The sequence below is a fragment of the Cylas formicarius genome, unplaced genomic scaffold (assembly GCF_029955315.1).
Source record: "Cylas formicarius isolate icCylForm1 unplaced genomic scaffold, icCylForm1.1 PGA_scaffold_6__28_contigs__length_40554024, whole genome shotgun sequence".
In the NCBI taxonomy this organism is placed as follows: Eukaryota; Metazoa; Arthropoda; class Insecta; order Coleoptera; family Brentidae; genus Cylas; species Cylas formicarius.
The window spans coordinates 24,609,357-24,626,722 of record NW_026844347.1 but is presented as its reverse complement, the minus strand read 5'-3'; the positions used below and the strand labels follow the sequence as shown (position 1 = coordinate 24,626,722).

General features: G+C 32.5%; 1 protein-coding gene across 1 annotated transcript in view; it reads right to left on the bottom strand.

Annotated features, from left to right (window-relative positions):
- Window positions 1-17,366, bottom strand: part of LOC132703172 (titin homolog) — a 59,932-nt gene that overhangs the window by 17,769 nt on the left and 24,797 nt on the right. The window contains exon 3 of the mRNA XM_060672302.1: window positions 8,301-8,390. Within this exon, the coding sequence (XP_060528285.1) occupies window positions 8,301-8,390 (90 nt within the window). The remainder of the gene's footprint in view (window positions 1-8,300; window positions 8,391-17,366) is intronic.

Sequence of the window (17,366 nt, the reverse complement as noted above, 5' to 3'; positions counted from 1 at the left end):
AGTTACTCTTATGATCTCATCTTAACATTTTGCCATTAGGTCTAGTTTTTTTATGCGAAATTTATTGGCGCAATTTATATTTCTTTACTTTCACCCTTGAAGTTTAATGTTGATACAGGGCATGTAGAAAGGGGTAATGTTGCGACTACGAACGTTAAAGGACGGTACATAATATTACTTTATTATTGGACATTTCTTGACATTGGCGAATGCGCCGAGGTATTCGGAGTTCTCTCCACATATTCGTTTTACGAAGACAACGCAAGTAGATACAGCGTATAAGGAGACGGGGCAGACAAACTGTATATTAATAACCCGAAAAAGAAGAAAAAGATGGTCTCCACGGTCCAGTCTGAACACCGGCCGGCGAATCAGCGCGTGGGAGTCTGCCTGGGAGGTCAAGCGACGAACCCGGGAATAAATCGTTTTGCCCTGATCCGATGACAGTGGCGGAGTCATCACAGCTATGTAAATAATTTTTGAAGAGTATTCGACATTTATTGGCTTTTTTTTTCAATTTTTTTGTCTAATTTTCATAGTTTTTTTAGTATGGACAAAATTTCACATAATGAAGAGTTTCATTTCTAGTTTTTTGATAAATTCGGGCCTTTTATTTGTGGTTAATAGAAAATTTTCTATATTTTCAATTTTGTTTTAAATACCTTGGTTCATTTGCAAGCGTAATCTGCATTTTTTAGAGTGGATACTACACAAAGCTTTCGCCCATGGATAATAAAAGGATAATTTTTCTGACATTGTTTTACGTTGGGTAATAATGTGTAACAAACAAGGCATAAAGGTCAATGTAAATACGAAATAAAAAAAAGACAATATTATCTGATATTTGAATATGGTCATGCGGCGCTAAAAAGTTTAAGGACTACGCCCCGCCTACAACTCGCTCGTATTTGGCGATAATCGACCGGTTCATGTGGGTCGCAGGAACATTTTTTTGCAGCATATTCTTATAAAAATTATGTCAAGTCAGCTAATTAGAAATTTTGTAATTTCCAACATATTAATTCTAAAATACAGCAGTGCTCTTGTTTAATTATTGTTTGAAACATTTTGGAGTTGTCTTCAATTTATAATTTTGTCTCTATGACTTCCATAAATGTATCATAAATAAGAAATATATGGCGTTCTCGTAAGCTCAGTAATCATTATTATTGTTCTTATTTATTATTTATTTATTTGCAGTAACTATTTAATTTTTTTATTCATGACATTGGCAGACATCTTAAAATCATTATTATTTAGCATAAAGTCCCATAATAAATCTATAATATTTATAATACTGACATATTAAATGTGATGTCTTCTGAAACTAATTGTGTAAAATATAGATCCTAGTAATCACTTTATTCAAAAATATTAAATAACTTATTTGACTCGACTGACATTGAATGCTTATAAACTCTTGATAACGGCTCCACATTTTTTATGGCAATGTTAATGGCAAAAACAAATTAGAAAAACTAAGAAAAAAACACAAAATACCCCAATATTATAAACAAATATTTTTAAATCCTCGCTTATTTTGTAAATGTGTTCCAGATTTAATGCATTACCCAAATTGTAAATTTAACAATTTAATTGTCCTTTTGCTTTTTATTTATTGTTATCTGCTCTGTACCTTTATCCCTCGCTTTCTATAACATAAATAAAAACATTAAAAAAAAGATTATGACGTATTACCTTAGTTGTTTGTATTTTTGCTGGTTAGTTTTGGTTAGTCAACAAGATTTTTGGGGAAGAGGGTATTAGTAAATTAATGAGGTACGTCCAAAATCTCTAAGGTCTTCCAATAACTATAAAGATCAACGGAACGGATAGAAATCGGAAGAACAGAAGAAAAACATTCTAAATAAATTTATTTATCTTTCGTAAGCGTGAATTGCAGCTCGGCCATGGGGATCTTTGGTTCGACGACCGTGTGAAGGATTATTTACATCTTCCGACCGGACGAGTCTGAGAATCGCCATTTCTTTGCTACTATTCACTCAGTAGTTTTAAGCATACCAGGTTGGTTTGTTTTGGTTGACGGTCGCACCTTACCAAATTGTTGGTACTTTGTAGTTTCTTGTGACTTCTGACAACTTCACGTTAGAGTTTTTTCAAATCAAATGATTTCGAGAATAATATTGCTTTAGCGTTTTGCATTTCAGAGATGACACACAGGGCGTCTATTGCAGAAACGAAACAAAGGCAGGTGTGAATAATATCACATTAAAAACCTAATCTATTTCTTGAAGATTAAATGCCGCAAATTTGATAATAATAATAGTATATTATGCAATATTCTTAATAAACGTCGTCGCGATATCCAAGTGACTGAAGAAGTATCAACGTCTTGCATGCCACAAAAATAGTAAATGCAGTACGTAGTAGCAATTGTAGTGGGCAAATTTTAAATCCTCTCTAAATTTAAAATGATGTTTCTAGGTTTTTTTACTAAGTATAAAGTAATTTTCTTTTACCGATAATCCCTGAACACCTATAGCTACTAGAGATATAATGCTGATAAAACAGGGCTTATGAAGCTACTACGAAAAAAAAAATTGAAAAAGTCCATTCAGCGTGCGCAATCCCGAGATTTAACCAATAATTAAAATTTAACGTCGTTATCACTAAAAAGTTGCTCTAATAAATATTTTATAATTTCCAATTTATGTCACAATCTGATCAAATTTATTTTTTCTATATTTATTTATAAGTTACTTGGGTTTTATTTTTAACTTCTTTTGGAACTCAAAGCTGATTAATTAATGTGACATATTCATTGCAAACAGGGTATGCATTAACTGCAAAAATTATCGTTTTTGAAAAAATTCGAATATTAGTGTTTGCTAAGTGATCCAAATATAAACTACTGCGAATGACCCTTAATTTTTGTTGAAATTACTGAAATTTAAAAACAAGAAACTAACACCAAATTTAAAATAATAATAGTGCCTTCAAATCAGAAGATATCAAAAATAGACCGAATTTCGTTTTTAAGATTAATAAATAGACTTTAGCAATATTGGTAAAATACAAAAAAAATTGTTACCACCATTTACCAATTTGAGAATCATCATCATGATTATGAATAAAATCGATTATTATTATTTGCAATAACCCAATAGCGGAAAAATTGGATCTATTTTTGAGCCGCAATTTTTGTTTACCCATTTCGATTGCGCAGGAGTTTTTTTACTATGTTCATCATATCATGAAAAACATTGCAAATGAAGCTGGCAGAGATTAAAATAAAATCTCGACCCGGTAACACCGGGTTACTTTTAGAGCCACCTTGTAGAGACCATTTGAAAGCAAAATCTGTAAAAGATCGTTCCGCGCATCTTGCCGCGAACGCGCGAGAGTGTGCGTGAGCCTTCTTTTTGTGCCTACCTTCACAAATCATTGCGTTTCATAATGAAATGAGAAGTTAATGAACTTCTGACTGGTGCACTTGACTCCTCAAGACACTGACGTCTAACTTTCGTTCGCGTACAGACAAAACCTTGAAGTAATACGGCATTAAACACCGTCTGCCGTTGTTGCTGGTTTGCTTATTACGGGTGCACGACTCTCGAGGATCGATGGACGAACGACCACGGATAGCGGAAAATTGGTATCATTGTGATAATTTTATCTGCTCGTTAATTAATTGTTATTGTCTATTGTGGGCCAATGTTTCTGATAGACGAACAAAATGCTTGATTGGTGCCGGCAATTTTCAGAACGAAATGAGGAAACGAAATAGGAATTTTGCAGGCACGCGGACATGCCGATTGGGTATTACTAAGCGACCAGCTTTAATTATGTTGGGAGATTTAAACAAAGCAAGATAGAAACTACGAGGAGATGCTTCGAATTCTTTCGCCTAGCTGACCAAAACTAAACTGCTGGGCAATAGATTCTAATAAAAAATAATTTAAATTAGCTTATAAATGACTTTACCATCTACAATTATTGTATATTAATTGTTTATATATCAAGCATATATTTACAAGGTCAGTCATATCCTGCGATATCAGCGTATCGGTATCTGGCCTAAAAATAAAATTTCAATCGTAATTAAAATAAAAAATCAAATTTTAATTTTTGTATAGAATTTGAAAAAGATTAAATTCATTTACAATTGCAACGTTTCAATTGTTTAAATTTAAATATCCTGCATATGTCCCTTCTAATTAAAAATAAAAATTTACGTTCAGTCCAGAAACTATTTAGGAATTTTGATAAAGCTTTCTGCAAGTCGCATAAAGCTCTTTCAATTATTTTACACAATTACGATTAAATTACAGTTGAACTATTCAAATCTATGACAGTGTATTTAAAATTTGTTGAGATGATTTTACGGCTAAGGCCTTAAAGGCAAGGATGTCCACTTAACGATTAATGAAACGACCAATCTGCAATACTTGAAGAATACAGGGTGTTATTGAAATGACATCATATAATTTAATGCCTTAATGCCGTGGTCTAAGCACAAATGGCAAAAATGCCCGTTACAACTGTCCAGAAAAAGGCTCCAAACGTATAAAATGAGTGTCGTGCCAGTGGATCTTGACGGCGATAGGCTGGATTCTCGAGTCATTTTAATACGAGTATTGCAAATTATATAAATTCAACCACCAGAAAATAATGTTTTCAGTGATAGTATTAGCTGCAAGTCGACACCGTCATGTTAATACGTTCAAATATACGTTCGGTTGTGATTGATAGGTATCCCGATGTTCAGTGTGACAGTAAGATATCCAATTACAACAATTGTGCTGTCGTATTTTTACAACAGTAGCACAAGATTTTTTATTGGAGACTCTAATTACTCATAGAGTTCTTACTGTTGATTTTGATATATTTACTATGTTTTTATGTATACATTATAGGTGGCGCTGCGGCACTAACTGAATCCATTTTTTTTACTTTTTTTTAGTTTACATTATTTCTTTAGTGCCGGATTCAATTGTCCCCGCCGCTAATATTTTGCGTGCGCAGGCCCTGTGCATATTCTAACGGTAACAAAAGTCAATCATTAGTGATCATCGACGTTTATGAATTCAAACGTATGCAGCGAAAGGACGCATTTGTAAGTGATTGTTAATCTTCTTCAAAACGAATCTGCATTTTTTTACATAAATGCCGCGTTAAGAGCGTCTAATTGTTTGTAATAGAGTGTACAGTTAGACGAGCGAGGAAGCGCTTAAACCAATTATTATCATTAGGATTAAGAACTAGCAGATAAATAGAGAAACGGGTTTCGAAAACGCCTCGTCTTTCGTTCTTCCAGAACGCTTTTTAGCGACGGAAGCGTATATCAAAAATGTATTGCCAGTAACGCCACCAAAGGAAAGATACCTTATCGTTCTAAATTTAATCTCGAGTCAAAATATTTGAATTCTTATAAATATTAATCAGTGGAATGAATGTTCTGTCGATTGAATTGCTGAATTAATTTCTTTTTCGGGTAATTTAAGCAAATTTATCGGAGAATCGGATTTTCCAGTTGCTATCAACCTGTTCTGAACTTTATTCACAAAATATTTAAAATAGTTTAAAAAATGTCTCGTTTTTATGGACAGAGTGCTTCGAATGCCAATTGATGTCAGTCTCAGTCTTCGATAAAATTTTAATAGCATATTTCAGACCAACGAGGTAAAGTAACATTTAAGAAGTATCGACAGATTTCTTCTTATTGGCTATGGTTATATCTTATTTTTTTGTTCGCGCCACAACAAATTGATTCATTGATATATACTACTAAATTATAAATAAATATAAATAAACGCTTTTTTTTCAACTTTTTAGAGGCAGGAAAATCAATTATTTTGAATGTAACTTTCTCTACCAGTAGTACCACCATTATAATTTTATTGCATGTTATTATTTATTATGAAATTTTAATTTTACTTACAGGGATAGCCTTAGAAATGCGAAATTTGCGTTTTACTGTTAATCTAATGTTAGTTTTTTTTTTAATTTTAGAGCCACCTTCGGAAAATCGTCACCCCCATAATCTGAGAAAATAGATTTAAAAAAATAATTAGTATATAAATCTGAAGAGATGTGTGGGTCAACCAATGACAATATAGGCCAAAATTTATCACACCATTTCATAAACAACACTGGCTAGTATTTGTAACTCATGTGTTGAGATTATTAAAAGAAAAATGGTTATATTCTTCTTGAAATGTTATTTTAAATTTGTCAGGCGCATCATGTGCGAGACTGCTTCATTCATGTAAATATAAAAGACGATATGCCTATGGGCAAAACGATACAGGGCACTCGCCCATACTCATGGCGATAAAATAATTTTTGAATTGGTGGACGTTATATGGTCCTTTGGCTTTTGGATATAATGTCAGATCACAACAAAACGTACATCGACAATTTAATATCGCTTAGCAACAGGCGAAAGGTTTTCCGAATATAATAAATAATGCATGAAACTGCAACGCGTAGGGTCCGGTATTCCGCGTAAAGTAAAAATAGCCGCAAGACACGTCAAAAACGATGCACTTAGCGAAACGGCAACTCAATGAATCCGTCCATCCATCAATGAAAGAGTTATGCGCGGGCGATTCCTAAAACAATTTGTTATTAACATTCACGACATGTGTGTCTTATTTGATCAGCAATTCACTCGACGCCGTCGATACTTTGTGTGTATTACATCTGTTGCATTGTGTCTACCGGGCGTAATTTACTGGTTCACATGGCTGACGATACACCGTGTCTCGCGAAAACTGACTTCCACTAGTGCAAAAATTGATATTTCACCATCAATTATTACACAAAACAAAACAGCAAAAAATGTGGCTACATTGCTGAAATAATTTAGTTTATTAAGTTAATAAAACAAAAATTTTAGCATCTTAGTACGCAATTATATAGTGGCCGCAAGCACGGTAAAAATTGATACTCCTCGAGTTTTGGTTTGATGTTTTCTTATAGAAGGGAACACTAGCCTGCTAAACAATGACCACTCCACCCTTAGCTCGTTTTTCTCTGAACGTTTAACGCTATCTGGGCATATAACATACTGTTGTAAAAATGTTACTAACTGAAAACTGCCAAATTGGCGAATTGTCAGCGGCCATTTTGGTTTTTAAATGCCGTTTTGTCTTATTGGTCCAAAACGATATTTGCACATGCGCACATTGAATGACTCTTCTGAACATTTCTTGTTGGAGGTTTCAACACATTTTGTATTATTAGCATAGATATCGCATCTATAAATCTAGTAGCTCTAAACTCTTTAGAACTTTATGAATAGCATGAATATCCTTATGGGTTTAAATATATGGTTAATTCTACAAAAAGTGCTTGATAACCTCTAAACTTAAGGTGTTTACTTTCAAAGATCATGTAGGAACATCAAATGATGATTAAATTCTTGGATAAAAACTAATGTAATTTTATTAAATTTTATTCCAAAAATTATTTCGATAATGAAGATTTTAAATTAGAAATTTGTTGGTGATTCCCTAGAAAAATTTCTAAATCTGCATCCAAATAACATCAGTAAAAATCATTTATTCTCGGACAACGTTTTACATGGAAAATACGAAAGCACTCAATACAACACGAGCGGTCATCGAAACTCTGACCAAGAAAACGTTACAATAATTAGAAGATGGTTTAATCGAATACGATCCAAAAAATGTAAGTCAACTATCAAGCAAAACTGTACTATATAATGTGCAGTGGTAAGAAATTTTCTTAGAGCCGTGAGAGAAAATTTCTATTTACAGTGGCACTGCATTATCTTATGATATCGGTTTTTATCGAGCCGCCCGGTATTCATAGCCAACCAACTAACCTCAAAAATTAACGCGCGGTCTGGTTTACAAAAGGATTTTTAACAGACGCCAGCCTTGATTTTAATAGTTTGTTGTTTTGAAATCGGCTCTGACTCAAAGATCGTTTTGCATTTGTGTTCCGGTTGGTTTTGTTAACGCTGTTTCGTATTCTAGATTTTGCAGGAACTGACCTGGACTTCGCTGGTCAAGCGACGATGGCCCGGAATTTTTAATTGGCTTTGTGGGTTGATCTAGGTTAAAAATAGAGATCCCTAATCACGTAAACGTTTACACTGAAGCCATTTTTAGAACGAATATATTGAAACCGTCTGGGAAAAAGATTAAAGTAATTTTGGCGGCAAATTTCTATTTTTTTTTTGCTCCGTGTCGTCAGAATTATCAGTTTAAGTCCATATTTGGATTTTGGCACCAGAAATTTTCGCTTTTTTAAATAGTTGTATTTTCAAGCGCTACAACGTTTATCACATTATTTTCGAAGACACTTACCAGCGTTAACGGTTAACAGTGTTAGAGCCAAACAAATCGCGCCTAGAGCGCCTGGCTCGAGAAGTTGAGTCCACGCCTTCATGGCGCGTCCTGGAACAAAATAAAAACAATTTAGTAGACGACATAAATCTATTTTCCGTAAAATTTCTTAACCGCAATCTTATTAATTTCGGTTACAGCAAATCAAATACAAAATATATTATTAAGCTCTTGTGTAAATTATAATTAATTTATAAATTATAGTAAATTTGTGATGTTTCTATCCATTGATCTTATAATTGTTAAGAAATCGCAAAATAAAATTGAAGTCCATAGGCGTCCCTCACAAAAAATTGGAGGTCAAAGGGTAAGACGCTCGCCACTCTTCTTCAATATTTCTATGAGCTTTTTACCAAAAATCACGTAGAATTTGTGTTTATAAGACACTAGAAATATCAATAAATATGTATATTGAAACAAAGAGTTCAAATGAAAAGTGGCACAAGGAGTATAATTAAGTTGTCCGTAAATGTACCGGAATCTTAAATCAATAAATCAGTTTCCAAGAACTATTATTTATCGGTTCTACATAGATTATATCAAATATCTTTTCCAAATTATTGCTATGTAAATGACAAAAATAAAAATGCGGTATCCGAAAGTCATTCATCCAGCTTTGTTTATATTAAATAATATACCGAGTGATTCGCAAGTGTTGATAAAGAATTAAAGCTTTGATGAATATTATGAGGCGTCTTTCCTATTTAATTTTAGCTCGAACGCTTCTTTAAAAGGCACGATGCTTTTTAAACATGCAAAACAATTTTAAATTATTCGATATATTATTTTCCAAATAATTTCCATGGAATTTAGATAATTCTTTGTAAATAAAATAGTGCTCCACTGGTCTATGTTAGGAGTTATATTTTTGGATTCATCTTTCAATATTCAAAAACCTCAATTTTTTAAATAAAACTTAATAAACGATCTAAAATAAATCACATTTCGCTACCCGAATAAAATGTTAAAGAAACGTAAAGAAATGAATCAATTAAAAAAATTATGTCCCGTATAAATCACCCATCGCGCAGCCGGTGTGTAATGAAGAACACCTTGACAATGAGTGTTCCAGTAACATAGACCTTATTCACGATGATTATGTAAGTAAATTCTTTGCGTTCGTTTCCCAGACACCCACATTCTGGTATGTTGTTATCTCCATTTTATTGCCATGTGGGTATATGATGCCGCTTTCACTACCTTTTTATCATTAACGCATTGTCTCCGTTACTTATGTTCGCTGAGACGCGAGTTATTTATCATTTTTGTTTGACGAACGATTGTTGACTACGTTATTTAATTTTTTATGCGGACGAAAAAGTGAGGCACCGGTTGAAACGAAAAACTAATCAAAACTTTGTAACCTGAAAAACATTTCCAAAGCAACTTTCTATGTGAATTAAAAAATGTAAAAAGTTTTTATACAGAATGTCCCATTTACGAGTTACCGATAAAAAATTAAAATTTCTTACAAAACACTCCAGTATTTTTTAACTGCAGAAAATAACCTTTTCAATGAAGTGGCACAAATCATATTCTGTCCCAAGGTTTGTATCCAAATTAATTTGGTCGTCTTTAAATATGCTAATATCCCTTAAATTTCTTAAAAAATATATATGATACCTTTCCAACGACGTGAAACACATATTCTAACCAAAGGGTTTTGTCCAACCTAATTTTTGTGTGTGTTTATATATTATTTTTAAAAATTTCTTCAAAATTACCCGTTTGCAATGCACTCACACAATTTAGTTTTGGTTAGCTTGCTAAAAAATAATAGCAGTTCAAATATAATAGGCATCAGTATCAGATTAAAGTCTAGGAGAACCCAAAAAGTAATTTAATCATAGTATAACATTAGGAATAACGAAATAAAAATAAAATAGAAACTTCGGAATATATTTCAAGCGGCAACAAAAAAATAAATTAATTTTTTTGATAGACAAAACATTTAAAAATTAGCTGTCACTTGTTAAAAAAGCCTGGTATTCCAGAAGACATATATTTTTCGTTTGGGTTTTATGGTTTTCGGATATTTTTAATTACTTTCATTTTAAAGAGATAAAGAAGATCGAAACAAACGTCGTCCGGTCCTGTATCCTGTATCTATAATGGAAAAAATTAAATTAACACATACAAAATGTCTACTTTTGAAAACAGTTGCTATTTAACAAACTTAACGATAAAAAAACACAAAAACAAAAAATAATGCACTTTGGTAGGCATTGCAAAATTATTCAATAATTATACAAAATCCTTGCCAAAAACGAGGCGTCGGCGGATAAAATATAAACAGTTTTCGTTTACCCATTCCTAGTGTGCTGCACTTTATGAAAAAAAACTCAGAAGGTAAGTACATAAAAACGTTCAACGTTATTCCATGGTTTAAAAAATGCCCATGCAGTATTCATGAATAAGCGGCGGCAACACTACAAATCGCAGAGGCCGACTGCATTAAATATATATATGCAACCATTGCCCATATGCGGACACGTGACCAGATAAACCAACGGACCCGACCGCAACTATTCTCGGCGTTCTTCCAAGAAGGAAGCACGCAAAAAAGTCTTTAATGGATGGATTTTGAGATCGTTGTATAAGGCCTGGTCGCCGTGTGGATTTAGTTACCAGTGACGAAAAGTTAAGGATAACATATGTCGTCGACGAGTCCGTATGTTTTAGCGGTTGACGACTGAGACCACCACGAAAATCTGGGCGTTTCACCGTGGTTTCCAGGAAAATATGCGAAAAAACATGTATACACAACTTGCCTTGAATCTGTCTGGAGAAGAGGGAAGCCAAAAAATGGATGTACAAAAAAACTTTGCAGAAAAAATAAACAATTTTCTTTACTGTTTCAATAATTGAGATCAACCCCGATAGAAAAAATACAGAGCGAACAGAAAAAAGACACTGAAAAATAATATATACACTTACAACAATAGTAATCTATAGAGACTAGAAGCTTAAAGGTATTATCGTAAATGTATTTTAAATTTTTACCCCCCATTGGATAGATGGTATATCTTTGTACTGTAAATAACCATTGGAAATCTTGACTTTTCAGTTAAAAAATGCTGACATTAACATCTTTTTTTCCAAACTCAATCTGCGTTTCTGAAATTGAATAATATTTTGATTGCCAAAAACCCTGTTATCGCATTTCCTCTTTCGTAAACTAGGCGTCCAATTCATCGAATTGCTTTTAAATGTGACGCTTTCTAATAACATCCCAGGGAAGTATTTTTCCTAATATTTAGAACCAAGAATAAGGCAATAAGCATTAAACCGATAAAAAATAAAATGCTTTACAAACATATGTAAATAACTATTTTTTTGTAAAATTCGGAAAATTCTTTAGAGTGTCACAATTTTTTTGGTGCAATATGATTTCCTAGCAATTTGTAAAATTTTGTGAAGTCATGGTTTTTGTGTTTCCGATTTTTATTTTATTGTAGCAATGGATAAAAGGAAACAAATTTCTTGAATGATAAAAAAAAATCATTCTGTATTCAACAACTGGAGCGCCTACCTACAGACTATTTTTATACTCAGGTGATCATATATTAGAGTAATTATTTTTATTTCCACATTTATTTATGTGTCTATTGTTAGAGTTGCTTAATTTAATATTACACTAGTTAAATAAAGTAAATAATAAAATAATAGGCACAATTTATGTGTGCATCGCAGTTTGCGCTTCCTACTCTCAGAGTTGAAGAGATGGTTAGAATGCACGCAACGATAGAAATTTCTCAGGGAATTTATCGAATTAGACAACCTTTGCACGTCCATTGATACCAGAGAACTGCGCCTAGCGCTAGCGCAACAATTAATCTCGCCGCTAATTGTTTTCTGGAATTGATCGAGTCAATCCTGCAGTGTCACGTGGTCTTCGTTGTGTAAGGATAGACCTAGAAGACTGCTGATATGAAAAAAAATGCCATCGGTCGACGAATACCGCAAAGATTTACTGTTCTCGTCTTCGACAAATAACTTTTTTCTGCAGCGTCGTGTGATGTTATCTGAAGATGGGTGTTCAGTTAAGTATGGCAAGCTTAAGGCTTTAGCGGAGAACACTTGACAAAATAGGATTGATTTTTCGTATTTTAAGCAAATATTTAGAAAATAAAAGAAAATAAAAATAAAACAAATAAATGTTATTTTGAATCAAAACATATGACTTTATCCAATGGCTGATGATTTTTTTAGTCATAGTCAATAGCCTCTTAATTAATTAATGTTAATTCGAATTTTCAAAAATATCGCTCACTGGCGAGAACAAAACAACAAAATTTTAAAATAATTTGTTACCTCAAAAATCCTAGTTACTTTTTTCTAATGAATTGCGACACAATAAAATTTTTCTATTAAGAGCTAACCCGCTTTGTGAAAATTGTTCCATAAATAAACGTTTTTTTATTATTAAACATTTTATTATTTACATTTTCCGAATTTAAGTGCTACGAAATTGTTGAGATCTTAGAAATATAAAATTATTTTCACAAGTTTACAAACTAGTTTCAAGGTTAAAACATTTAATGCAGGTAAAACTACAATAATGATGATAAAGGTACAAAATAAATTATTTTGCAAGAAGAACTAACTCATTTTTTAGATCATAATTTCACAAATTTCGTGTCCTGTCTAAAAGAAAATTTCATTGCATCAAGTTCTTAACTATGGACAGAATGAGACAATTGGGTTTTTGAGTGTCTGCACTCTTTAATATCAATTGTCGACCTCTGGTACTCCGAATCCTTTGGATTTTGGGGAGCCATGTGAAAAGCGACCAATACTTAAGCGCGACGAAAAAACGTAAAGGACAAAATAACACAAAATCTAGCTAAAAAATCTTTTTGCACAATTTTCGTACATTTGATTTAAACTTTTAAACTTCAACACTAAGAGTATCACTAAAAACAGGAGACAAAGTGAACAAAATGAACGAGTAATATTCCAAATTTAGATCAAATTAGAAAAAAAAAATTGAATTTATATAATACAATATACCTATAATAAAGAGTATACTATATACAATATACTATATTCACAAAGTACTTTACGCAAAAATTATTCTATTTAAATTTGTGTTATTATTGGGAGGATGACAAATAAAAATGCCCGAAAAATGTGATGCAAAAATACCCACCATGAAGGTGGTGTGGGATGGTTCCAAAAGTTCATTGTTTTTCGAAGTCGATTTTTCACTGCCCACAATTTTGGAAGCGTGACAATAGAATATAATTTGTTGTTGTAGGTTGCTTGGGTAGCATCATTAGTTATTTACTTTTATCTCTAAACAGGCCACAAATGTTGCTAATAATGGCTTGCATAATACTTTCAACCTTTTTAATTCAGCAATCGTGCGGGCGTCAGAAAAAAATAAATCATTTTAAGCTAGGACAGAGTGTTTGAGATATTTTGAAAGGAAATTATTAATTTTATTGCAGAAACTTCCAAACTAATCCTAAATAAATTTCAGATAATATTGCTGCACAACCTATATAATGTACCAAATGTTTCAAAGATGATATTACAAGTTGGTCGTAAGTGTTATACAATAAGTTTTTTATACAACCAAAATAACTAAAGCAATGAAAAAATTGCTAAATTTGATTCCCCAGCTTCTAAACATTCAGACAATGGGACAGAAAAGTTTGATTTCCTCAAAACCATATTATCTAGCATTCCACCCATGGTTCACGTAATATTTTTTTATAAGAAAGAAAAAGATAACGCCAAAACGAGCAGTCCCAACCAAGCGGTATCTCTCACGGGAACCATCATTTTGCGCGCTGCTAGGCAAATTGTTAAATTACTAGACACCATCCTTTTGAAACCCATAATAATTCAAAGCGCACATTATCGTTTATCCAATCGGCTGGATGTTTTTTTTGCCTTCTTCCTTTGTATGGCGGATTCTGGTTCGAATCTTTTAAAAAATCTATCAAATTACAAATGTATGACGTCTGGGTAAAGGCAACTAACTTAGTATACATTTGTAAAAAACTTTCCTAAATTACACTACATGTAGGAATTGAAGCAATAAGATAATTTTCGCTCCTTTTATGGGTTCCTGCATTTTGGTGTTCCGCTGCTTACGTCGCCTTTTATAGAATTATTTTTCTTCTGGATATCCCAACTGAACCGAATCCTTATTGGAATGGTGTGACTTGGTAGAGTTAAGAGTATTAGACTCAAGAAGCTGAGAAATATCATACAAATTAATCAATGTTGCTGTTCTTAATACAATTAAGATGAATTTTCAAAACTTACCAACTAAGTGTCAATGCGTTTTGGAAATTCATTAGCAAAGCAGGCAATGGGATATTTATTATTATTAATTATCAGGTCATTGAGGGGTTGTAGAATAAATTTTCCCTTCTTTGCTTATTGTCAACTAGTTACTGTAAATTTCAAGTTTTTACGTTTAAAGTATGTTTAGTTACAAAAATCTCAGTAACTACATTTTGAACTGACAAACGTACAAATATAATATACACATCAATCGTTAACTACTAAACCCCATTGAAGTTAACCGCACAATCCAGTTAGTGGGTCAGCAGTTCAACGTCGGTGTCAAGGGTGATTTGAATTCTGAATATCAAAATGCTTTTTGGTAGATAATTGTTTTGGTTTGAATTAGCGGTCAGCATTTATTAATAATGCAAAGGAAGTATCCAATTTCATAGACCACGTAGAATTCAAAATATTTTATAATAAATAATTAAAGATATTTAATTGAGAACGCAAGACTGTGGTTATAATTGTTCCACGAAATGTAAGCAAAATATACCGAAGGAGCAATAAAGCCTTGACTTGACTATACGTCAGTTATAGTGGTTCAAGTTTTCAATATAGCTTTTAAGACAATTAAGCCGTTTGTAAGGATATTTTAACTCGTAACTCATAACCCATATATGTTGTTATTGGATGTAGTGGGTATTTGGCGTATATCACCAATATTTTTAAAATTGAAGAGTGATGGAACTCTTTAACGCACCTCTATAGAAGTGTTTTAATTAATTAATTTAGGTTCATCAGAAAAGTTGCTTTGTAAGATTCGTTTATATGTCCATTTCTAGCTGAAAACTTTAAAAAGCTGAAATACAAAGTCGATTTCAGACGATCACAGACAAGTTTACTTCCTTCCTAGCTTAAACCTAGTGGCAGAAAATAAATATGTTGAAATTCATTCTGCGTTTGAGATATCTGATTGATAGAATACCTCCGACGCACTATTGCGATAACATGTACAATCAATTTAATAGACTTGTAAACGCCGTATATGTGATAACAAATTAAACAACTAATAGAAGGGTGAAACAACCCATCAACAGTAAACCGATTTCTATTATAGTTAAGAAAGAACTCTTTATGAAATAAATCTATTAGAAGATAGATGTTTCGAATGGTAGGATGCAATGCGGAACCTGTAAAACCGTAAGAAGATCTCGGCAGTGGGTCTTGCGAAATTTGAGTCCAGATAAATTGCTTCATAAAATTCCGATATTTTTTCAAATATCGCGCATAATATTTTGGGTCGGCAACGCGTTTTAATTCTAATTCGTTAACAATAGAATTTAATTTGAGTGCGGCTTGTTGCACAATCGCCGCAAATGACATCATGCAGCCGATTCACTTATAATTGCAATTAAAAACGAATTTTTTTTTTCGCGTTGCAAGCGGATGTAGTAAAATGTTTAATCAGTCGATTGTTTCACAGACGGTGTCAGACGGTGTAAACCTTAATTGTTAGTTACTTTTGCTTGTAATTGCTATAGTTGACGGCGATTTTCTCTACAGTTCACAAGAGACGCAGTCCACTTATATTCAATAATTGTGAGATTTTACAGGGTGGTCAATTGAAAACGTAGAGCAAGGTTGGGACAAAATGCACCTACAATGACCCAAATCAGGATGTCATCCCTATATATTTCTTTTAAATGGGAATAGGGACTAAGGACACTTTCTCAAAATGGATTTTTGATGCCATATACAGTGCTGTTTCATTTTTGTGAACCTTTTAGAAAATATGAACCTTTAAAATACCTTCATTGCACTGAAGTAAGAAGTAAAAGACTTCTTTCTATATGCTTTCATAAACTAATCAGCAATGAAGCCGCTTTTAAATAGCGATCACTTGATCTTCAATCCCATTGGACAAAATTTAGGGCGACAACTTAAAGTGTTTTTGGATACTGTCGAAAAGTAGTGTGACTCAACTAACCAAGAAATTTGAAGATTAAAAAAAATTTAAACTTTCAATGTATATATAAAAAAATAAATTATATAACATAATTTCTGCTGAAATCAAAAATTAAAACATCGAAAGAGTTCAGCTATAAATTGTCTAACTGACTAGTGGAAAATTGTCCCTGGGTCATTGAATAAGTTTAAAGCTATGGCTAAAAGCAACATCAATTAATGTAATTATTTTGGCTCCTCTTCCCTTCTTTTGGTAACTTTATTTTTGTAATCAGTCTTGGACTATATATTTTATTCTGTCTGGCTTATTTGCAAAATAAATAACACTTAAGGTAGCAGAGGAGTTCCGCAACTCAAGCTTAATTAAGTGTTATCATCACGTTCCCATTGTAATTAAGATGTCTTTTTTATCCCAAATTCAAATTTAATATGCTATTAAACTAAAGCGTCCTATACTCAATAGTATCTAGCGTCATGTTAAGGTTAAAGCTTGTATCTTATGAGCAATAAATAATTTACTATTATTGTTATATCAATACAAAAATCTATTCCGATTTTTAAGCTTTCTTTCTCCTGGTATGGTTGTATACTTACTAAACAAACGAATGCTTAACTATGTATTAATTAGTTGTACAACGAACAGATATTTTATGAGGCACTTTTTTTAGAATGACCAAAATATCAATACCAAAGTAAAGGCGAAATATGTTTGAGGCAATTTAAAGTAAAGGATTCTCTAACCTTAATGAGACTGTCAGGAAATTAATGATCTAATACTGTGCATAAATGACGATATAAAACTGTTTTTCATGGAGG